Source organism: Coregonus clupeaformis, unplaced genomic scaffold (genome assembly GCF_020615455.1).
Source record: "Coregonus clupeaformis isolate EN_2021a unplaced genomic scaffold, ASM2061545v1 scaf1165, whole genome shotgun sequence".
Classification (NCBI taxonomy): domain Eukaryota; kingdom Metazoa; phylum Chordata; class Actinopteri; order Salmoniformes; family Salmonidae; genus Coregonus; species Coregonus clupeaformis.
In genome coordinates this window covers 88,357-112,964 of record NW_025534619.1, presented here as the reverse complement: position 1 = coordinate 112,964, position 24,608 = coordinate 88,357, and the positions used below count along the sequence as shown (strand labels likewise).

Sequence of the window (24,608 nt, the reverse complement as noted above, 5' to 3'; positions counted from 1 at the left end):
TTAATAATGGATTGAATGGTGTTCCGTGGGATGTTCAAAGTTTCTGATATTTTTTTATAACCCCACCCTGATCTGTACTTCTCCACAACCTTGTCCCTGACTTGTTTGGAGTGCTCCTTGGTCTTCATGGTGCCGCTTGCTTGGTGGTGCCCCTTGCTTAGTGGTGTTGCAGACTCTGGGGCCTTTCAGAACAGGTGTATATATACTGAGATCATGTGACACTTAGATTGCACTCAGGTGGACTTTATTTAACTAATTATGTGACTTCTGAAGGTAATTGGTTGAACCAGATCTTATTTAGGGGCTTCATAGCAAAGGGGGTGAATACATATGCACGCACCACTTTTCCGTTATTTCTGTTTTCAATTACTTTTGCAAGGCACAGTATAAATTAATGATTTATTATGTTAAAAACACACAGTCATACAGCAAAAATGGGATTCTCTGTCAGATTATTTCTTACAAGCTGTAAAAATGTATGGTTATTTAAGACATTACAGGATCATTATATACAGTGGGGGAAAAAAGTATTTAGTCAGCCACCAATTGTGCAAGTTCTCCCACTTAAAAAGATGAGAGAGGCCTGTAATTTTCATCATAGGTACACGTCAACTATGACAGACAAAATGAGAAAAAAAACCCCAGAAAATCACATTGTAGGATTTTTAATGAATTTATTTGCAAATTATGGTGGAAAATAAGTATTTGGTCAATAACAAAAGTTTCTCAATACTTTGTTATATACCCTTTGTTGGCAATGACACAGGTCAAACGTTTTCTGTAAGTCTTCACAAGGTTTTCACACACTGTTGCTGGTATTTTGGCCCATTCCTCCATGCAGATCTCCTCTAGAGCAGTGATGTTTTGGGGCTGTCGCTGGGCAACACAGACTTTCAACTCCCTCCAAAGATTTTCTATGGGGTTGAGATCTGGAGACTGGCTAGGCCACTCCAGGACCTTGAAATGCTTCTTACGAAGCCACTCCTTCGTTGCCCGGGCGGTGTGTTTGGGATCATTGTCATGCTGAAAGACCCAGCCACGTTTCATCTTCAATGCCCTTGCTGATGGAAGTCGTCCTGGTCCCATTGCAGGAAAACAGCCCCAAAGTATGACGTTTCCACCCCCATGCTTCACAGTAGGTATGTTGTTCTTTGGATGCAACTCAGCATTCTTTGTCCTCAAAACACGACGAGTTGAGTTTTTACCAATAAGTTATATTTTGGTTTCATCTGACCATATGACATTCTCCCAATCCTCTTCTGGATCATCCAAATGCACTCTAGCAAACTTCAGACGGGCCTGGACATGTACTGGCTTAAGCTGGGGGACACGTCTGGCACTGCAGGATTTGAGTCCCTGGCGGCGTAGTGTGTTACTGATGGTAGGCTTTGTTACTTTGGTCCCAGCTCTCTGCAGGTCATTCACTAGGTCCCCCCGTGTGGTTCTGGGATTTTGCTCACCGTTCTTGTGATCATTTTGACCCCACGGGGTGAGATCTTGCGTGGAGCCCCAGATCGAGGGAGATTATCAGTGTCTTGTATGTCTTCCATTTCCTAATAATTGCTCCCACAGTTGATTTCTTCAAACCAAGCTGCTTACCTATTGCAGATTCAGTCTTCCCAGCCTGGTGCAGGTCTACAATTTTGTTTCTGGTGTCCTTTGACAGCTCTTTGGTCTTGGCCATAGTGGAGTTTGGAGTGTGACTGTTTGAGGTTGTGAACAGATGTATTTTATACTGATAACAAGTTCAAACAGGTGCCATTAATACAGGTAACGAGTGAAGGACAGAGGAGCTGTCACGGTCGTCAAAGAGCGAAGGAGACAAAAACGCAGCGCGTTGAACGAACATGACTTTATTATATTAAAGTGCACGAACAAAACAAGAAACAGAACGATTCGTGAAGTCCAAACAGTAACACTGACTGAAAAGGAACAAAAACCCACCAATACAATGTGAAAACACACAGTTTAAATATGGCTCCCAATCAGAGATAACGAGCCGACAACTGACACTCGTTACCTCCGATTGGGAGTCATATGACTAAATCAAGAACACCAAACCCAAACATAGAAATAAACAACCAGAATACCCAACCTAGAAATACACCCAAACAATGAAAATGAACAACCCTGGCTCAATAATCAAAGTCCATGGAGCCAGAGTGTCACAGTACCCCCTAAAGGTGCGAACTCCGAAGGCGCACCAGCATACAGTCTAGGGAGGGTCTGGGTGGGCGTCTGTCCATGGTGGCGGCTCTGGCCCAGGTCGTGGTCCCCACCCCACCTTAGTCACTATCCGCTTCCGTAGCCCCCTCCACATGACCACCCCCAACCTAAACCCCACTGGATTAAGGGGCGGCACCGGACTAAGGGGCAGCACCGGACTAAGGGGCAGCACCGGACTAAGGGACAGTACCTGACTAAGGGGCAGCACCGCCTGAGGGGCAGCACCGGACTGAATGGCGGATCCTGGCTGGCTGGCTCTGGCGGATCCTGGCTGGACGGCTCTGGCGGATCCTGGCTGGCGGAAGGCTCTGGCTGATCCTGTCTGGCAGAAGGCTCTGGCTGATCCTGTCTGGCAGAAGGCTCTGGCTGATCCTGTCTGGCGGAAGGCTCTGGCTGATCCTGTCTGGCGGAAGGCTCTGGCTGCTCCTGTCTGGCGGAAGGCTCTGGCTGATCCTGTCTGGCAGAAGGCTCTGGCTGCTCCTGTCTGGCGGAGAGCTCTAGCGACTCCGGTCTGGGCGGACGGCTCTGAAGGCTCATGGCAGACGGGGCGGCTTTGCAGGCTCAGTACAGACGGGCAGTTCCTGCGGCGCTTGGCAGACGGACAGTTCAGACGGCGTTGGGCAGACGGGCAGTTCAGGCGCCGTTAGGGCAGACGGGCAGTTCAGACGGCGTTGGGCAGCCGGACAGTTCAGGCCCGTTGGGCAGACGGGCAGTTCAGACGGCGTTGGGCAGACGGACAGTTCAGGCGCCCGTAGGGCAGGCGGCAGACTCTGGCCGTCTGAGGCGCATCGTAGGCCTGGTGCGTGGTGCCGGAACTGGAGGTACCGGGCTGAGGACACGCATCACAGGGCTAGTGCGGGGAGAAGCAACAGGGCATGCTGGACCCTGGGGACGCACATAAGGCCTAGTGCGGAGAGCAGCAACAGGGCATGCTGGACCCTGGGGACGCACATAAGGCCTAGTGCGGAGAGCAGCAACAGGCCGGGCTGGGCTGGCGACGCGCACCATATCCCTGGTGCGGGTGGCCGGAACAGGCCGGGCCGGAGCTGGCGAAGCGCACCGTATCCCTGGTGCGTGGAGCAGGAACAGGCCGGGCTGGGCTGGCGACGCGCACCGTATCCCTGGTGCAGTGGCCGGAACAGGCCGGGCCGGGCTGGCGGCGCACCGTATCCCTGGTGCGTGGAGCAGGAACAGGCCGGGCTGGGCTGGCGACGCGCACCGTATCCCTGGTGCGAGTGGCCGGAACAGGCCGGGCCGGGCTGGCGAAGCGCACCGTATCCCTGGTGCGAGTGGCCGGAACAGGCCGGGCCGGGATGGCGAAGCGCACCGTATCCCTGGTGCGTGGAGCAGGAACAGGCCGGGCTGGGCTGGCGACGCCGCACCGTATCCCTGGTGCGAGTGGTCGGAACAGGCCGAGCCGGGCTGGCGACGCGCACCGTATCCCTGGTGCGAGTGGCCGGAACAGGCCGAGCCGGGCTGGAGACGCGCACCGTACACTTGGTGCGAGGGGTCGTAACAGGCCGGACCGTACTGGAGGCACACACCACTGGCTCTACCCCGGGAACTGGAACGGGCCGGACCGGACTGGTAATACACCCCAGTACCACTCGCCGTGCCTCTACATCTCCTTTCCCTACTCTGACCAGTGACCCCCGTAACCTGGTTGCCTTTTGAATTCGCCCCTTCTCTGCCTCCGTCAGCCCTGTGGCAGCCTCCTGCTGCCCAGCCGCCCAAGCCATGTGCCCCCCCCCAAACAATTTTTGGGGTTGCCTCCCGTCCTTCCGACGATGGCCCTGCTGACGCCGTTGCTCCTCTCGCCGTCGCCTCTCCACCGTTTCGCTCCATGGACGGCGATCCATCCCATCCAGGATCTCCTCCCAAGTCCAGGACCCTTTTCCGTCCAACAGCTCCTCCCATGTCCAGACCCTTTGCTCCTGGACGCGCTGCTTGGTCCTTTTGTGGTGGGTTTTTCTGTCACGGTCGTCAAAGAGCGAAGGAGACCAAAACGCAGCGCGTTGAACGAACATGACTTTATTATATTAAAGTGCACGAACAAAACAAGAAACAGAACGATTCGTGAAGTCCAAACAGTAACACTGACTGAAAAGGAACAAAAACCCACCAATACAATGTGAAAACACACAGTTTAAATATGGCTCCCAATCAGAGATAACGAGCCGACAGCTGACACTCGTTACCTCCGATTGGGAGTCATATGACTAAATCAAGAACACCAAACCCAAACATAGAAATAAACAACCAGAATACCCAACCTAGAAATACACCCAAACAATGAAAATGAACAACCCTGGCTCAATAATCAAAGTCCATGGAGCCAGAGTGTCACAGGAGCCTCTTAAAGAAGAAGTTACAGGTCTGTGAGAGCCAGAAATCTTGCTTGTTTGTAGGTGACCAAATACTTATTTTCCACCATAATTTGCTAATAAATTCATTAAAAATCGTACAATGTGATTTTCTGGATTTTTCTGTCATAGTTGACGTGTACCTATGATGAAAATTACAGGCCTCTCTCATCTTTTTAAGTGGGAGAACTTGCACAATTGGTGGCTGACTAAATACTTTTTTCCCCCACTGTACATCTAACATACAGACAATGTTAAAATTACATTTTTTTTGTTGCATTGTAAATTCCATACTAATTTCAATTACTAAAAGCTGTTTCATTAGGCTACAAATAGTTTTAAAAAAGTTATTCTTGATGTCTTTGTGACAGTGGTGATATATTTCACTGCTGCTGCAGGTATCTGACCTCAGAGTACACTGCATCCTCTCTGCTGGTCTTCTCTCTTGCTCTTCTAAAGGAGGAGGAGTTCTTCTTGGGGGTGAAACTCACAGCTGCATAGTTCAACACATCACTGTCTTGATTCTGAGGGTGGTGGAGCCATGAGAAAATACATTATGATGATAGCATGATCTATTATATAATGTTTATATTCTCCTGTGGAAGAAAACACTCCACAAAAGACATGACTGTTCAGACTGTACACCCACTACAATGACCTGACAGTCAGTGGAACAGTGACAGACAGAAGTTCCATGGAAAAATTAACAACGATCACAAAGATCAGAAGGCTTCATCTAGTAGAGTGACCTATTACTTCCAATAAAGCTTCATAACATATAAAGCACAAACAGCTGAATACTAGCCGTAAGGAAAGGTAAATGGCAGTTTCTTGTAAAAACTGAAAATATACTATGTTTATAAATGTTTACAAATGTACCTGATTGCCCTGGGATGTTGGGACATCTGTCCTCCCTTCAAAGAGATTGAAATAGAGGAAGGCCACCTATTATTTTTTATGACAATCTATCTCTTTTTAACCTCATGTAGTTCATTAACAATGCTTATACTTTGGTCATTTAACTGATATTTACAGAAGGTACATTGCATAGAGATGCATGAAACATTAAATACATCAGCATAACGTTAGATACATTGGATGCATTAGATATACAGTAATACCTCTGCTATCTCTGTTCCGGGTCTTGCACAGCGCCCAGACAAGTAGAAGGGTCACTATCCCCAGAACGATGTTGGAGACGACCAAGGCCAGAACAGTAGGACTCAGATCAAATGGAAAATCGTGCTCTGAAACTGTGGAAAGGATATCAGGGAATTCATATTGTATTCATGAGCGCTTAGGAAGATCATCAAACAATAAAATATGGCATCAAATGCTAAATGTGATATTGTATAGCTTGTCCAGCTTGGTCCCGTTCCCAAACAGTATCTCCCCACATGAGGCCACAGCACAGTAGTAAGTCCCAGCATCAGAGAGGCTGAGGTTCCTCTTGGGGAGGTTGTAGACACAGCTCTGTGTAGGAGACCCAGCCTCAGGGGTCTTCTCACACTGATCACTCCTGTCTCCATGGGTGTAAAGGATTCCTGGACGGGATTCTCCTGAGCCATGTCTGAACCAATAGACACTGTGTTCTCCTACACAAGTCTCAGTGTGTATTGTACAGTTCAGAGTCAAAGAGTCTCCTGGCTGGACTGACTCAGACACAGGCTGCTGGAGCACAGACATGCTGTTGGACTCTGAGTCTGAAGAGAGTGAGTAACTAAAGTAAATCTAAGGTGTTTTGGTGAAGAGCATGAAAAGACATGTATTCATCACTAGCATTTGATGAAGCAGTTGAACGAACATATCAACATACAGGGCCACACAATTTGAAATTGAAGAAAGACATTGTGTTACCTTTGACAATTAAAACAGTTCCCTCTCCAAATATTTGCTCATAGATGGCTGTAGTGGAACAATAGTATTTAGCTGAGTCCCCTGGCTCTGTCTTGGATATGGTCAAGTTACAGCTGTAGTCTCCTCCCCTCACACCCAAACGTTTGGTCTCAGTAAAGTCCTTGATAAAGTTGTTGGAATAATAATTATCTTGGCCACCATAAAGAGATGATGCCACGAGGAGGAGTTTCTGTCCAAAACTCTGCTTGAACCAATGAAATCTGGTCACTGACTCATCTGGACAAAGGCAAGTGAGAGTCACGGTGCCTCCCAGCTCAGTAACCATCACAGGGTCAGGTTGGATTACGTTTGGTTTGGTAAAAGCACAAACTGTCAAAGCAAACAAATAAAATGGATCAAAGACAAAGACATGGATAAACCATTTCTACCCATAACAGACAGAACATCCACTTCACTTATCATATTCAAACTACATACTACAAATGATTAAAAAGGAACTCAATTAAAATATCTTACACTTACACAAGTTGATGTAAAACAAAAGCACTTCTCTATTCATCATTGTAACATTAGTCCCTTCTGCACTGTATAGTGTGTGGGTCTGAACGTGTGATACCTTATCGGCACCTTATATATGAAGGCACTTTACATGTAGCCGTCATACAGTAGGAGGGAACACTGAAACAAGAGATTTTATTGGCTGACTACAATCTTAGATGTGTGTCCTCTAGCTTACCATAGTTTGAGCTTCCCGGGAATTGCATTTTTAAGAAGACATTATAAATCAAGTCAGAGTTACTGGATCAAGGCAATCAAATATTGGCTTGATATGGTTGCTTCTTTTTTGAGAGAAATGAAACATTTACTGAAATGATTTCTCTTTTGATGTTTGGACAGGAAACAGTGAAGGATCTCTAGTGCTGCTTATACTACCGACCCCAACACAGCCCAGCCCAAGGGTTAAAGTTATCCATAATGTAAATTGACCCACCACTGCATAAAAGCTGCATCATAAGCCTCCAACATTAAATACTAATACTAGTTGTAACCGCAATAGCATTGAATAATATATGTTTTTGTTGGCCTAATTTCAAACCTTTGTTTAATACCAATACCTTCTTTTTTTCCATGAAGGAAGAGTTGACAAAACTATTGAGATGACACTCAATCTTTATCTGCACTTTGTCCTGTTGTTGAATGCTGTAGGGTCCTTAAACGTTTTCAACTCGAGACCCAAATGAGAAATTGACTGTCCTCCCGTGACCAAAATCGACGTCCAACAACCCAAATCTCATAACTCAGGACCCATAGTTAAATAAACCCTGCACTGCACTGTTTGGAAAATGCTTTTAGCTTTTTGTTTGTATTCTTGACATACTTTGCACATCTAACTGAGCGGCAGGGGTCTGGTTTTTACTGTCCAGATGAAGATGGGTGTGGAAAGAGCCCCCCCCCCCTCCACGCCCTCAAATCACCCAGGCATTTACTCTTACACACAAATATTTTCCCCAGTCTATCTGTTGGCAGGTGGACTGGAAATCTGGAGAAACATACTGAGTGAGAGAGAGAGAGAGAGAGAGAGAGAGAGAGAGAGAGAGAGAGAGAGAGAGAGAGAGAGAGAGAGAGAGAGAGAGAGCATGTTTACATTTCATCCCCTCAGTGTTAGTCTATGAGAGACCCAGTGATGTTCACCTCAGCAGGTCTCACTCTACACTGAGCTGGTCCTTCCTGTCACTCACACCACAGGAAGTGATGCGTACCCTCACTGGCCCCTCCTCTACCTCAAACCCCAGTCCTATTCTCCTTATAAGGTGCTTCTCAGAATAGGGGGCTGTGATCAGTGCAAAGCCAAGACAGGAAATACTAAGGGGCAAATAACATCATGACAAAGGTCATTTTGATTGATCTCTTTATTTGTCTTTATAAGTGATCAGTATAATGCAATTGTCTACTGCTGGGTACTTTGCCCCTCAGGGTCACCCTATAAAAATGTTTTTTTTAAATCACTAACACACACAACAGACATCTAAGTTAAGTGAGGCAACTGCTCCTCTGCAACCATTAAACAGTTGTGTTTTGACTTCTAACCCTTCCACTCTAACATTTTACTAGATGCTCTTATCCAGAGCAACTTACAGTTAGTGCATGCATACATTTTTCATACTGCCCCCCCGTGGGAAACAAACCCACAACCCTGCCGTTGCAAGCGCCATGTTCTACCAACTGAGCTACAGGGGACTACCCACACCCTGTACCACTGAGCTTTGTTGCCTAATCAAGTTGGAGAGAGCTACAGTGGCCCTGAGGTACAACTCACAAACACTACAGAGATATTTACTGATTTACATTTCTAAACATTTATTTTAACTACACATACAATATAGAAGGATTTAAACTTGCATTCAAAGATATGGCACTTTGTCATCTTGTAGCAGCATACACTACATCGGGGTCCAGCTCCTTCTCTCTTCTCCTCTCCATCTTCCTCTTCTTGGTGGTGAAATTCAGGGCGGAATAATTCAATGCATCTGGATTTGCAGACACAATGACATAGACTACAGTTGTAATTTTCACTGTTTCTGAATTGCTTATAATTCAGTATTTAATCATGCAGTATTTACCTGATCATTTGTGGTTGTCTTTGAGAATCAGGTCCTGAATATGATATAAAAGAGAGACGAGAAAATGGATTAATGGATCATTCCATTCTAGTGTACACACTGACTCTTCTGATCATCAGTGTACAGTATGTCATGGGAAAAACATCCACATTTGAAGTGTAGTTCACAAGACCCATATTATCATGATATGGGCTCCTACCTGTGTTGTGTCTGTTTGCGTCTCGTCTGATCTTGAGGACCAGGATGAGGATGACTATCAGTAGAACAGCAGTCACAACATCCAGGTTCACAACCAGGGGAAGGAGGTACATGGTTCCATCATCATCCTCTCCTGCTAGACTGATAGTTCCATAACAATGTCCTATTAGATTAAATTTTATTAAATCACTAGGTGGTCCTTGTCACGGAATCTGCCGAGGCTGCTCCTCCTCCTTGTTCGTGCAGGCTTCGGCGTTCGTCGTCCCCGGAGTACTAGCTGCCACCGTTGAATGTTTCGATGTTCGTTTGGTTTGGTCTGTCTGTTACACCTGTGTCCGTTTGGTCTTGATTATGTGCCTTATAAGTTTCCTGTGGTTGTTTTCGTTAGTTGTCTGTTATTTTATTTCCTGTCTGTTGGTGGTATCCTGTGCAGTACTCTGGGATTGTTATTGTAACGCACTGTGTTGCGTTGTCGTTTTGCCTCCTCGTTAGAGGTACTTTATTTTGTACTGGTTGTACATTTAGTAAAGTCGTGTTTGACTTAGCTTATGCGTCCTGCGTCTGACTCCTCTCAACGCACCCACATCAACAGTGACAGAATAACACACCATCATGGAGTCAGCAGGAGCAGCGGCGGCAACCAAGTCCCTCGAGGAACGGATCAGCAATCAAGACACCATGATCCAGCAACTTGGGGCCGCCATGAACGATTTGTCCAACACGCTGCGCCGTTTGGTTACTGGAGAGGTGCCCACATCTTCGCACACCTTACCATCACCATCGGCCAGTCCTCCTCTCCCAGTACCGGAACCCAGCGGCATTCGGCTCTCGCTCCCGAGGGCATATGATGGTACCGCAGCCGGGTGTCAGGGATTCCTCCTGCAGGTGGAACTCTACCTGGCCACCATACACCCGGCGCCCTCGGGATACGAGAGCGTCTCCGCCCTCATCTCCTGTCTCTCCGGCAAAGCGTTGGAGTGGGCTAACGCCGAATGGAGGGGAATAGACGCCGCTACCATCACCTACGCGGAGTTCTCCCGCCGCTTCAGGGCAGTGTTCGATCATCCACCTGAGGGGAAGGCGGCGGGGAGCCGTCTGTTCCACCTCCGACAGGGGAAGAGGAGTGCCCAGGAGTTCGCCCTGGAGTTCCGGACGCTAGCGGCAGATGCGGGATGGAATGAGAGGGCCCTCATCGACCATTATCGATGCAGCCTACGAGAGGACATTCGTCGTGAGCTGGCCTGCAGGGACACCAACCTCACCTTCGACCAGTTGGTGGACATGTCCATCCGTCTCGACACCCTGCTGGCTACCCGCGGACGTCCCGAATGGGGGTCGTCCATTCCATCCTCCAGCACCGCCGAGCCGATTCCCATGGAGCTCGGGGGTGCAGGCGCTAGGGAGAGGAGGAGAGAGAACCCGAGTGGGGCCGTCCCCTGCACCAACTGTGGCCATGGAGGGCACACTGCGGCTAGGTGTTGGGGAGGGTCTCCTGGGAGAGCGGACAACAGGTCACGCACTGGGGAGTCATTTCAGGTGAGTAGATGCCCCACTTACTCTGTTGGACACCTGTGTATACCTGTGAGATTTCCACAGGTGGCACCTCATTCCCAGCATAAGGCGCTAGTAGATTCAGGCGCAGCTGGGAATTTTATTGATCGTGTATTTTGTTCTAGGGTAGGAATTCCCCTTCGGCCGGTGGAACCCCCTTTCCCAGTTCATGCTCTAGACAGCCGGCCGCTGGGGTCGGGGTTGATTAGAGAAGTCACAGCGCCACTGAAGATGATTGCGCAGGGGGGTCATGAGGAGATCATTCAGTTTTATCTGATCGACTCTCCTGCGTATCCCGTTGCGTGGCAACAGAGGGCTCTTATGGAGTGGTCTGCCCAGTGTGTAGGGAGATGTCTAGGTGTTTCCATAGGGGCAACATCGGTGGAGAGTCCGAACCAAGTGTCCGCAATGCACATTCCCCCTGAATATGAGGATTTAGCACTGGTTTTCAACAAAACTAGGGCAACACGGTTGCCACCTCATAGACAGGGGGATTGTGCGATAGATCTCCAAACAGGAGCGGCACTTCCGCGGAGCCGTGTGTATCCCCTGTCTCAAGAGGAGACCGCGGCTATGGAGACTTACATAGCCGATTCCTTGGAACAGGGATACATACGGTCCTCCACTTCCCCGGTTTCCTCGAGTTTCTTCTTTGTGAAGAAGAAGGACGGGGGGTTTGCGCCCGTGTATTGGATTATTGTAGTATCAATCAGATCACGGTTAAGTACAGTTATCCTCTTCCTCTGATTGCGACTATGACAGAATCATTACGCGGATGCGGTTCTTCACAAAGTTGGATCTCAGGAGCGCGTACAATCTGGTGCGCATTAGGGAGGGAGATGAATGGAAAACAGCATTCAGCACCACCTCGGGTCATTACGAATATCTCGTCATGCCATACGGGTTAATGAATGCTCCTTCAGTCTTTCAATCCTTTGTGGACGAGATTTTCAGGGACATGCATGGGCAGGGTGTGGTAGTGTACATCGACGACATCCTAGTGTACTCTTCTACACGAGCCGAGAATGTAGCCCTGGTACGCAGAGTGTTGAAGAGGCTGTTGGAGCATGACTTGTATGTCAAGGCAGAGAAATGCTTGTTTTTCCAGGAGTCCATCTCCTTCTTGGGTTATCGATTGTCCGCGTCTGGTGTAAAGATAGAGGTTGACCGTGTGTCGGCCGTGCGTAATTGGCAAACTCCAACCACTGTAAAAGAGGTGCAGCAGTTTTTGGGTTTTGCTAATTACTACCGGAGATTTATCCGGGGTTTTGGACAGGTGGCAGATCCCATTACGTCCCTGCTAAAGGGGGGTCCGGTGCGTTTGCAGTGGTCAGCTGAAGCGGACAGGGCATTTGTTAAACTGAAGGACCTGTTCACTTCGGCTCCGGTGCTGGCGCATCCGGATCCAGCATTACCATTCCAAGTGGAGGTGGACGCGTCAGAAGCCGGTATTGGGGCGGTTCTGTCGCAACGGTCCGGCACGCCACCTAAACTCCGCCCCTGTGCGTTCTATTCCAAGAAGCTCAGCCCGGCGGAGCGTAATTATGACGTAGGGGACAGGGAGTTGTTAGCCGTGGTTCAGGCCCTAAAGGTGTGGAGGCATTGGCTTGAGGGGGCTCAACACCCTTTCCTCATTCTGACTGACCACCGTAACCTGGAGTACATCCGGGCAGCTAGGAGACTAAACCCTCGTCAGGCTAGGTGGAACATGTTCCTAACCCGGTTTGTTTTTAAGATCACGTACATCCCAGGGTCCCAGAACGGTAAGGCAGACGCCCTGTCCCGGCGGTATGACACAGAGGAGAGGTCCATTGAGCCTACTCCCATACTGCCGGAGTCTTGTCTGGTGGCTCCGGTAGTGTGGGAGGTCGATACGGAGATCGAGAGGGCGTTACGTGCCGACCCTACTCCCCCGAGTGTCCTGTGGGGCGGACGTGACGTTCGCTCGAGGTTCGTGACCGACTTATTTATTGGGCTCATACATCACCCTCTTCTGGACATCCAGGTATTGGCCGGACAGTGCACTGCCTTAGCGTGAAATACTGGTGGCCAACGTTAGCTAGAGATGTGAGAGTTTATGTCTCCTCCTGCTCGGTGTGCGCCCAGTGTAAGGCGCCTAGACACCTGCCCAGGGGAAAGTTACATCCCCTGCCCGTTCCACAACGACCATGGTCCCACCTCTCGGTGGATTTTGTGACCGACCTTCCCCCTCCCAGGGGAATACCACCATTTTGGTCGTTGGGATCGGTTTTCCAAGGCCTGTCGTCTCCTCCCAATGCCGGGTCTCCCTACTGCCCTACAGACCGCTGAGGCCCTATTTACCCACGTTTTCCGGCACTATGGGGTTCCCGAGGATATAGTGTCTGACCGAGGTCCCCAGTTCACCTCCAGAGTCTGGGGGGCTTTCATGGAACGCTTGGGGGTCTCGGTGAGCCTTACCTCGGGTTACCACCCAGAGAGCAATGGGCAGGTAGAACGAGTCAACCAGGATGTGGGTAGGTTTCTGAGGTCCTATTGCCAGGGCCGGCCGGAGGAGTGGTCAAGGTATATCCCCTGGGCAGAGATGGCACAGAACTCTCTCCGCCACTCCTCCACCAATCTAACACCTTTCCAGTGTGTTTTAGGGTATCAGCCGGTTCTGGCACCATGGCACGAGAGCCAGATCGAGGCTCCTGCGGTGGATGAGTGGATTCGGCGCTCGGAGGAGACGTGGGGACGCTGCACATGTCCATTTGCAGCGGGCCATCCGTCGACAGAAGCGAGCGCCGATCGCCACCGCAGTGAGGGACCGGTATACGCACCGGGAGATCGAGTCTGGCTCTCGACTCGAAACCTGCCCCTCCGCCTGCCCTGCCGGAAGCTGGGTCGGCAGTTTGTGGGGCGTTTTAAAGTCCTGAGAAGATTGAACGAGGTGTGTTACAGGTTACAACTGCCTATTGGATTATAAGAATATTAACCCCCTCGTTCCATGTGTTCTCTTCTCAGGCCGGTGGTAGCTGGTCCACTCCAAGAAGATGAGATAGGAGAGACCCCTCCGCCCCCCTTTGGACATTGAGGGGGCTCCGCGTACAGGGTCCGGACCATCTTGGACTCGAGACGCCGGATGAGAGGTCTCCAGTATCTCGTGGAGTGGGAGGGGTACGGCCCGGAGGAACGGTGCTGGGTGCCTAGGAGGGACATCCTAGATCCATCCCTCCTGACTGAGTTCCACCGTGGTCATCCCACGCGCCCGGGTCCGCGTCCTCCTGGCCGTCCCAGAGGCCGGGGTCGGCGCATGGCTGGAGCCGCGCGTCAAGGGGGGGGGTACTGTCACGGAATCTGCCGAGGCTGCTCCTCCTCCTTGTTCGGGCAGGCATCGGCGTTCGTCGTCCCCGGAGTACTAGCTGCCACCGTTGAATGTTTCGATGTTCGTTTGGTTTGGTCTGTCTGTTACACCTGTGTTCGTTTGGTCTTGATTATGTGCCTTATACTGTAAGTTTCCTGTGGTTGTTTTCGTTAGTTGTGTGTTATTTTATTTCCTGTCTGTTGGTGGTATCCTGTGCAGTACTCTGGGATTGTTATTGTAACGCACTGTGTTGCGTTGTCGTTTTGCCTCCTCGTTAGAGGTACTTTATTTTGTACTGGTTGTACATTTAGTAAAGTCGTGTTTGACTTAGCTTATGCGTCCTGCGTCTGACTCCTCTCAACGCACCCACATCAACAGTGACAGTCCTTTAATGACAAACCTAAACATTTTGCTTAATTATTATTATGTTTTATCTACATGAGAAAGAAAGACAAACTCAATATTTTTGGATGGTATTTCCTCACCTCCGTTGTGCCCTATAACATCGAGATTAGTAAGAATAAATACTTATTTTGTCTCCAAATTATAATGATAAAAAAACATGTCCATCAATGGTTTGCCTGTGTTTCATGATAACTCTTGATTAGGTTGATACGCATTTTCAAATGTATCAAAAGCCAGATAAATAGTTGATAACGTACCTTGAATTTTTAGAACTGTTGCATTGACAAAGACCACGTGGCTATGTGGATACAATCCACAGAAATACAGGCCACAGTCAGCTATTTCCACTTTTGTGATTTTGAGAAAGATAGTGGTGTTGTTGCTGAACATTTCCAAATGGCTCCTTTGAAAACCATTGTGGAGATCAGCTGTTGAATTAAAGCCGTACATAGATGAGAGATACAGACAGGCTCTGATCCGTTGACCATGCTATGTGTCCCACAGCCGTTGTAACATTGGAGCACTGCTAGGTGATGGTATCCCCAGAACGGACCTCCATAGTCTGAGACTGAGAAACCGAAACAGAGACCAAACCTGAAATACAAAGAACAAAGTCCTATGTTAATGAATATAATTGTTGATATCACATGTACATGTTAGAAATCAGGAAGAAATGCTGCACTGAACATTCTTTTTATACTTGACTGATGCAGTCAGTCTTACTCTGTCTCCATGTTAGAATTAACAGTAGCTTACTTACTCAATCCATAGAGCAGTAGTGCTGGTAGGAAGGTTGTGGCCATTCTGTTTTAGATCTTTTCTGATCTGTCTGGTTGTGAATTAGAGAACACTGCTTTATTATCCTCCCGAGTGGCGCAGTGGTCTAAGGCACTGCCACTAGAGATCCTGGTTCGAATCCCGGCGCACAATTGGTCCAGGGTAGGGGAGGGAATGGCCGGCATGGATGTAGCTCAGTTGGTAGAGCATGGTGTTTGCAACGGCAGGGTTGTGGGTTCGGTTCCCACGGGGAGCCAGTATGTAAAAAAAAAAATTATGCACTCCCTACCTGTAAGTGGCTCTGGATAAGAGCGCCTGCTAAATGACTAAAATGTAAATGTTATTCACTCTGAGATCAAAAGGGATTTCATTGGTAGGGGGCGTGGTAGTTGGTTTTGGACCACAATGTCTATGTACAGACTGTCATATCACCAATTAAAAAGTAAACATTGGCCGTTGATTACATTTACATTATATTTTAGTCATTTAGCAGACGCTCTTATCCAGAGCGACTTATAGTTAGGGAGTGCATACATTTTTCATATATCACTATTTTTACATGGTGGGGTCTCGAAAAATGTTGGATATCAAAATCGGGTCGCAGGCCAAACATTTTTGGGAACAACTGTGTTAGGTTCTAAACAAACTGAGTAAAACTCACGGACGATTAGTAAAGCTCAACCAAGTTTATTCACCCACTGGGTCACACAGCTCTATAAGACAAATACATGTTTCCACCAGCACAAGTATATACCCCAATTTGGGTGAAGTATCCTCCCTTCCCTCTAAACATGACATGTTTATTGATAGGCAGGAAGTGAAGTAATGCAGGCAATAAACTGCTCCTTCTCCCTTAACGTGACCTGACCTGACCTTGACCCCATTCCTCACTAATCCACAGCTCTCCACACTCATCAGTGACTGTAATCAGGTGATTGTCTTTCTTTTACTCAGTACTTAATTGCCTCCACCATATACATTCCTCCTACAGATAACCCTTACATTCTGGTTTAGAAACCAGACCATGGCACTCCTCATTTCCATAGGATACTTGATAATTAACAATAAGATGTTCTGCCAGTACTTACACGTCCTGCATTCCTCTCTCTCCCTCTGTGACATGATTAAGGATATTTCTAGTTTATAAGTCAGAACCCATCAACTGATATAGGTGTTTGGGTTTGGTGGGGTTCATAGATGACCACAAGGCTTCACCCTTGTGGTCAAACTAACTATCTACCAGCCCTAACCCTTAACCCCAGCCCTACCCTAACTCTAACCCTATCCCTAACCTCAGCCCTAACCCTAGTCCTAGCCGTAACCCTAGCCTAACCCAAACCCTAACCCTTGCCTGACTGTAGATACAGCTACAAAGGTAGACAAGTATTTTCAAAGACAGGCGTTTTTGGGAGAAGGGGGTAGCTGCAGTCCAATATGGTGACTGGAGAATGGCAGAGTGGGTGTGTTGAAAGGAAAGTAGTGGGAATGTGGAATCTAGTTGGTGTGTCAAAAGCTCTCTGCTATAGGTTAGAGTGTTTTGATTGAACGTTGTGTTTATTTTTTTCAGTTTCTTACCACGCAGCTACCATACGTTGAGCTACCATACCGCGGAAGTTTGGACGTCTGTTTTGAAGCAAGACCATGTCTCTGAGTCGTGTTTCACTGTTGGTTTTAAACAATAATTGTACTTTTTGAGTTATAAAACTGACGATTGTTTATTTGTTATTATAAATACTGATGATGGGTGTACTGTTGCTTAATGTGTTGTATGTGTGTGCTTACTGTGACTGTCACCCTCATATTGGCTACTACAGTAGGTAGCTACTTCCCACGCCGTTGCCGGACATTAGTGCTTGGCAAACGGGAGCAAAGGGCAGTGTGTCCCGGTGTTGTTGCTGTTCATGGTCTCCCCATTGAGTAGTAGACTGTATGTATGTATCAAGGTGACATCTAGATGGTTATCAATATTAGTTATTGTGTATGCTGCTATCCTACTTGAAATAAAATAATGTGATGGTAAAACATGACCATGTTAGCTACCGCTGGCGACACAACCGTGATATAACTGCCCAGCACCTCAGGTCAGCAGTCAGGTCGATACAACACCGGTGCACTGATTCTCTTTCCATACACCCACTCGTTTCGACACACCCACTCGCCCATACTCCTGTCGCCATATTGGGCTGCAGCTACACATACTTGTTTTTAGCTCATGATCATAGCATGCATATCTGTTTGGGTGTCAGAGATACTAACCCAGGGGTTCCCAAACTTTTTTGCCCGCCACCCCATTTTGATATCAAACATTTTTCGTGACCCCACCATGTAAAAAAAGTTATGTAATCAAAGGCCAATGTTTACTTTTAGAATTGGAGCTATGACCGTCTATTACAAATCAGTACTTTTGACAGTTTTTTCAATCTGAATGAAGTATGGTTTGAAGTGACTGAAATGCATCAGAAAGGTATTTGGAAGTTCAAATGATCCCCAGGCAATAATGTTGTATGATATTGATTATGTTATTTTTCCCCCAGTCTGAGTTAGTGCCTGGTCTTGTCCACTCTGTTCTGGCTTCTGGGCATTGTAGAAGGAAAAAGAAGACACATATGTGTTCCTGAGAGTATTATCTGTCAGTGATGGGGTCTTAATATTTTGTAGCTTACAAAGGATAGAGCCACATTTGTAAGAAGAAAACTGAAACCGCTCTATTCATTACAACCACATCTAGTGGCTACTGTTCTATTTCATTTCACTTGAAAAGATTGTTCATTGATGTACATATAAGTTTAGATACAGTGTAAAAATCTGAAACATATAAGAATGTTAATCATCATCTGATTATTAATTACTTTATTAACTTCAGAGTTCACTGTTAGAAGCAGGACTGATGATAGAGTAGGCTGTCCTCTTCCTTCTCTCTGCTGGTCTCAGAACAGTCAATCAGGCCTAGGGACCATCATTCCAGCCATGTAAGACAGCCAACCCCCTGCCTCTCACTCTAATCTGACAGACAGAACGACTAGTATACACAAGTGGCGGTCAGTGCCGTTTAAGATGAGGGAGGATGATACGTTTTTTTACTTATTTCTATTACAGCATATTGGATGACTGTCATTCATATTCCATTCACCCAGCTCAATGTAACATCGATAGGTTTAGGCTACTACATGATGCTCCAATTTCCCTTATACCCATCATGAGGTTGCTACAACCTAGCCTATGAATGAAAGTTTGCAACGTAGGTATACAGGTCGAGAGAACTTTGAGTAATCAAGGTGACAGACAGTGACACATTCAATACCGCCTTGCACACTTTTGCCTGCATCTAGCTGATCTAGGGTGTAATCATTAGTCCAACAGTTGCAAACGAGAGTTTCTAATGGACCAATTCAGGGACACAACCAGTCAACAGTTTTAGAACACCTACTCATTCAAGCGTTTTTCTATATTTTTACTATTTTCTACATTGTAGAATAATAGTGAAGACATCAAAACTATGAAATAACAAATATGGAATCATGCAGTAACCAAACAAATGTTAAACAAATCAAAATATATTTTATATTAAAGATTCTTCAAATAGCCACAATTTGCCTTGATGACAGCTTTGCACACTCTTGGCATTCTCTCAACCAGCTTCACCTGGAATGCTTTTCCAACAGTCTTGAAGGAGTTCCCACATATGCTGAGCACTTGTTGGCTGCTTTTCCTTCACTCTGCGGTCCGACTCATCCCAAACCATATCAATTTGGTTGAGGTCGGGGGATTGGGAGGCCAGGTCATCTGATGCAGCACTCCATCACTCTCCTTCCTGGTAAATTAGCCCTTAAACAGACTGGAGATGTGTTGGGTCATTGTCCTGTTGAAAAACAAATTATAGTCCCACTAAACGCAAACCAGATCGGATGGTGTATCTCTTCAGAATGCTGTGGTAGCCATGCTGGTTAAGTGTGCATTGAATTCTAAATAAATCATAGACAGTGTCACCAGCAAGCATCCCCACACCATAACACCTCCTCCTGCATGCTTTACGGTGGGAAATACACATGCAGAGATAATCCGTTCACCCACACCACATCTCACAAAGACACGGCGGTAGGAACCAAAAATCTTAAATTTGGACTCCAAACCAAAGGACACATATCCACCGGTCTAATGTCCATTGCTCGTGTTTCTTGGCCCAATCAAGTCTGTTCTTCTTATTGGTGTCCTTTAGTAGTGGTTTCTTTGCAGCAATTCGACCATGAAGGTCTAATTCACACAGTCTCCTCTGAACAGTTGATGTTGAGATATGTCTGTTACTTGAACTCTGTGAAGCATTTATTTGGGCTGCAATTTCTGAGGCTTGTAACTCTAATGAACTTATCCTCTGCAGCAGAGATATCTCTGGGTCTTCCTTTCCTGTGGCGGTCCTCATGAGAGCCAGTTTCATTATAGCGCTTGATGGTTTTTGTGACTGCACTTGAAGAAACTTTTGAAGTTCTTGAAATGTTCTGTATTGACTGACCTTCATGTCTGAAAGTAATGATGGACTGTTGTTTCTCTTTGCTTATTTGAGCTGGACTTGGTCTTTTATCAAATAGTGCTATCTTCTGTATACCCCCCCCTACCTTGTCACAACACAACTGATTGTCTCAAACACATTAAGAAGGAAAGAAATTCCACAAATTAACTTTTAAGAGGCACACCTGTTAATTTAAATGCATTCCAGGTGACTACCTCATGAAGCTGGTTGAGCGAATGCCAAGAGTGTGCAAAGCTGTCATCAAGGCAAAGGGTGGCTATTTGAAGTATCTCAAACATAACATATATTTTGATTTGTTTAAAAATAAATTGGTTGCTAGATGATTCCCTATGTGTTATTGCATAGTTTTGATGTCTTCACTATTATTCTACAATGTAGAAAATAGTAAAAATAAAGAAAAACCCTTGAATGAGTAGGTGTTCTTTTGACCGGTAGTGTGTGTTTGTCCCCATTTCGTTGCGTTTGCTTCCGTTTCAGAAAGTTTTTCAACAGAATAGGTGCATTGAATACACCCCTGATTGCACGCAAACACAGTTCACTTTCATAGCAGCCACTTACAAACAGCTCGTTGTATATATCATTCCTTCTCTCATCTATCTACGCACTCTCCTCTTTTCAAATAGCATCCCTCTCGGTTTGGGCCGGGTGTTTGAGTGTGGCTAAACTAGCTAAGTGCCTTTGATTCTAGCTAAGTAAGTAAAAGTGAAAAAAGATATACTACGAAATATAGCTATCTCTCTCGCTCTCTCTCTTGCTTCTCCTTACTTTTTTAAATACTATAAAATAGGAAATATAAAAGGTTTAATTATTTTAGGTAGTGACATTCAAGCGGCGACTGAAGCAGATATGAGGATCCTTGTCCTCCTCTCTATCATAAGAACTGGAGCCCTCCTCTGCTGTCTAACCATCATCTTCATCATCTACCTCATCAGGAAATAGATCAATTCAATGATTCAGTTTCTCAATCCTTCAGCTGTTTCAAACACAAATGTGGTTTACTCTCTGTTCAAATGTTTCAGTGCTCATCAGTTTAAATGCATAATGTCAAGGTAAAATGCCCACATGTTGATGATGCAGATTAGCTTGTAATACTTTTTTTATATTTCTGTTCAGATTTTCAATAAATACATTAATCTTTATTGAAAATGTAAAACTCAATTCAATACTGATACAATTAAGAATTTGATAGATTAATTATTAATGACTAATTATTACACCCTGAAACTGTGTATAATGTGTTAGAAATGTGTGAGTGTAGGACCAGTAAAGGCTATGGCATTGAGCCACTATTTAGCAATGTGAGTAAGAGTTAGGCCAGAAAACAAAGACAACTGAGAAACTAAGATAAAGAGGCCTCCCAATTTAGGGAGGGGAGAAACTGTTATGAAAACATGGTGCAGAATATTATGAGAACGGCAATAACTGAGTAATGCAGGGAGTAGGATATGTGTGTGTGTGTGTGTGTATGTATGTGTGTATGCATGTGTGTATATGTGTGTGTGTGTGAACTGAAGGTCAGTAGAGCAGTTTTAGAGTGGAAAACTACAGCCCGCCTTCAGAGGGGAGGGATTTCTTTTTGTATGACATATGAGTATAAAAGATGGACTCTGAAATTGTGATGGCAGAATTCTCAATGAATATATATCTCTGACTATGCAGACCGGGACTCTGGCCGTTACTTAAATCCCAAAAGACTTTCAACCTTTTGGGAGACGCACAGAGACACTAAAATAGTTTGTTAAATAATTCACATAACAGCTTGGTCCTTCTGAGCCGGACTCCAATACCCTGTTTCTGTCATTCCAGGTAACTCTGAAAACCGTCGACGGGCCGAATGATACATTCGTAAATAGAAAGTCCTGCCCTTTGACATTAAGGGTTAAAACAGGCCAGAGGACACCTGATTAATGACAGAGACGGTGACGGAATCCAAACCTACATTGAATTTCGCTGCAAGGATAAGGTCAGTAGTCTTTATTCATTAACTTGGTGAAATTGATTTGAGGACTTGCTAAAATATTGAAAAGTAGCAAATTGATCAATGCGTAGCCATTTTAAGTGAAATATGGGGTTGACTGTCAGGAATTATCAAGATTACATTGTGAGGATAGACTCCTCCGTAGAGTAGGAGATAATTCTGGGGGACTAGTCAACCTGGTGGTGGGTCCGTAATGATTCACGGTAATAGGCCATTACCAAAAGAAACTACCCGGTGTTGAAATAGAAGGAACTATTAAAAGTACACCTATGGGATGTAACCTGTAAGAGATTATTGAACAGTCAACAAATAATCTGGGTTAAACAAATACAAAAAGTACACCAGAAGGAATTAAAGTAGCATGTGTGAGAAATAGAATATTAGTAAAGTCAAAAGTCACAAACAACTGTAGATTTTGCTGTAACTCTATCCGTTCTGGAGCCTTATAAACTCCAGGTTACCGATACAACACCAATAATCATGTAAGGTTGTATACGTGTGAGACCTAATGTTTGCTCAAAAGTCACATGAATAATTCCAGGTGGTTGTATAGAGGGAGGGAGAACCCATTCCTGTTGTATGAGACTGTCAGGAATTATCAAGATTACATTGTGGGGATCAATCCCTCTGTAAAAGTATGAGATAATTCTGGGGACTAGTCAAGACTACATACAGGGAGAGGTGGTTGTATAGAGGAGGGAGAACCCATTCCTGTTGTATGAGACTGTCAGGAATTATCAAGATTACATTGTGGGGATCAATCCCTCTGTAAAAGTATGAGATAATTCTGGGGGACTAGTCAAGATTACATATACAGGAAGGGGTGATTCAAGGTGTTGTTGTGTGAAGCTATTTTGAATTACTTGTTAAATTGACTTGTTATATAGAAGAGGTGGCTAAGGGATTTTTAACAGTACCAACCATGGGGGGCAAATCCTCACAAGAGGTCCCAGAATTTACTGGGGACGAGAAATGCTTGATGTAATTAAAATGGAATCCAGGGATAGAAGAAATCTCCATTATGTAACCAGGTGGAGGGAGAGGTATGGTTTTGAGGGACGTCTAGACGCAGATAAACTCGAATCCATGCTTAAACAGATACATAAGGTGTGTAAAGGAGAAATAAGCAGTGAGAGAGAGAGAGAGTAGAGGGGGGCCAGTACCCACTGATAGCCTTACCTAATCTATTGGCGGGGAATGAAAGGGGCCCCAGCAACCTTAGATGTATACAGTAATAATAATAATATGCCATTTAGCAGACAGGCCATGAACACATTGGACGTGGCCAGAGCGGTAGAAGGAATGACCCACCCCGAAACAGGAATAGTAAGGTTTGGGCTGCCGTTAGAGGGCAGTGGGTTTCAGGGGATGCCCAGAGGACACTTTTGCCATGGGCCGATCACGGAGAGTATGTTGGGAAAATAACTGAATTGTGTAATAGCCTCAGAGAGACATGCAATCCATCATGAGCAGAATAACAGACAGGACAGAGCCCAGAAAGAAGGCAGAAAGAAAAGAGAAGTGAGTGAGAGGGAAAGAGAAGTGAAGGTTGAGGTCTCCGTGCCTCCCCCAGAGCAGAGGGCAGAAATGTTATATCCAAACTTGGCAGACCAGGCATGGAGAGAAAATCCAGATGATGAATACGTAGGGAGGAGAAGGAGAGTGCAGGGGAATAATGTTGCCCCCCCACCGGCCCCACCTCCCTATGAGGAAGAAGGGGCTGGAGGAGGAAGGGAAGATGAAGGTGAGGAAGAGCCAGAGGTAGAGGAGTACAGGACAAGGGCAGAGAAAGTCAGACAGGAGAGAAAAGAGAGAAAAGATAGAAGAGAGAGAGAGAGAAGTCCATCCCCCAGCTTTGAGCGTGAGGAAGAGGAAGATAAGGCATGACTAGTCCTTGAAGGAGAAATAGTAGACTCTAGTGGGGGAAGACTAAGGAACCCCTTTGATCCAAATTGTGAGGTGTTTGAATTGGCTACTATTGACTTAGCACTTCAACAGGAACAGAAACCTTATTTGACATTGACAGTAATGGGTATAAAAATTAAATTCCTTTGTGATACGGGGAGCCTGCAGGACAGCAACCTGTGCAACAGACAAGCCAGATGGAGTCAGGATTGATGGGGAGAAAATCATAGTGCGATCTGCCTCTGGTCATCAATTTATTGAAAGGTTATCAGCCCCAATAACCCTAAAACATGACCAATCAGGATGAGAGGCAACCATACCCATCCTGATATCTAAGCTGTGTCGGGTAAATTTACTAGGACGTGATGTAATGACTAAATTGAATGTGGCTGTCATTTCCGCTGAGAGGGGAATGAAAGTACACATAGTCAGAGACAATATGGTGGTCTGTGGGGAAGGGGAGCCATGTTATTGGGATAGGCAAGATTTGTTTAGGGGGGGAATAACTGATATTCCCCAAACCTTGATGGAACTTGCTGATGACGTAGTACCAGGCCCCACTAAAATGTCCCCCGATGACCTACACTGTACTCTCTGGTATAACAAACACCCAGGTCCAGATGCAATCTATGAGAAAGCATTATTTAAAACCACAGAAAGGACTATAGCCTTGAAATGGTTTCACTATGACAACACCCACGCAGTAGTGGAGGTGGAAATAGGGCCCCAAAGTCAGAGACTGTTCAGGGAAATATGGAGCCCACATGTGTCCCTAGCAAAGGAGCCAGCAGAGGACTGGAAAGACATGGGCCAGTGGGTATCCAAGGGTAAGAGGATCACTGATTGGGTCAATATTGTGAGTGGCGATCAACACAGC

General features: G+C 46.2%; 1 protein-coding gene across 1 annotated transcript; it reads right to left on the bottom strand.

Annotated features, from left to right (window-relative positions):
* Nucleotides 1-4,907: 4,907 nt before the first annotated feature.
* Nucleotides 4,908-9,378, bottom strand: LOC121572595. Its single transcript, XM_045217650.1, has 6 exons — nucleotides 9,267-9,378; nucleotides 6,447-6,635; nucleotides 5,944-6,292; nucleotides 5,711-5,844; nucleotides 5,469-5,503; nucleotides 4,908-5,113 (listed from the first exon to the last, which is right to left on the bottom strand). The coding sequence occupies exons 1-6, from the start codon at nucleotides 9,376-9,378 to the stop codon at nucleotides 4,973-4,975; spliced, it is 960 nt and encodes a 319-aa protein (XP_045073585.1). The 3' UTR covers nucleotides 4,908-4,972.
* Between the last annotated feature and the right edge of the window lie 15,230 nt (nucleotides 9,379-24,608).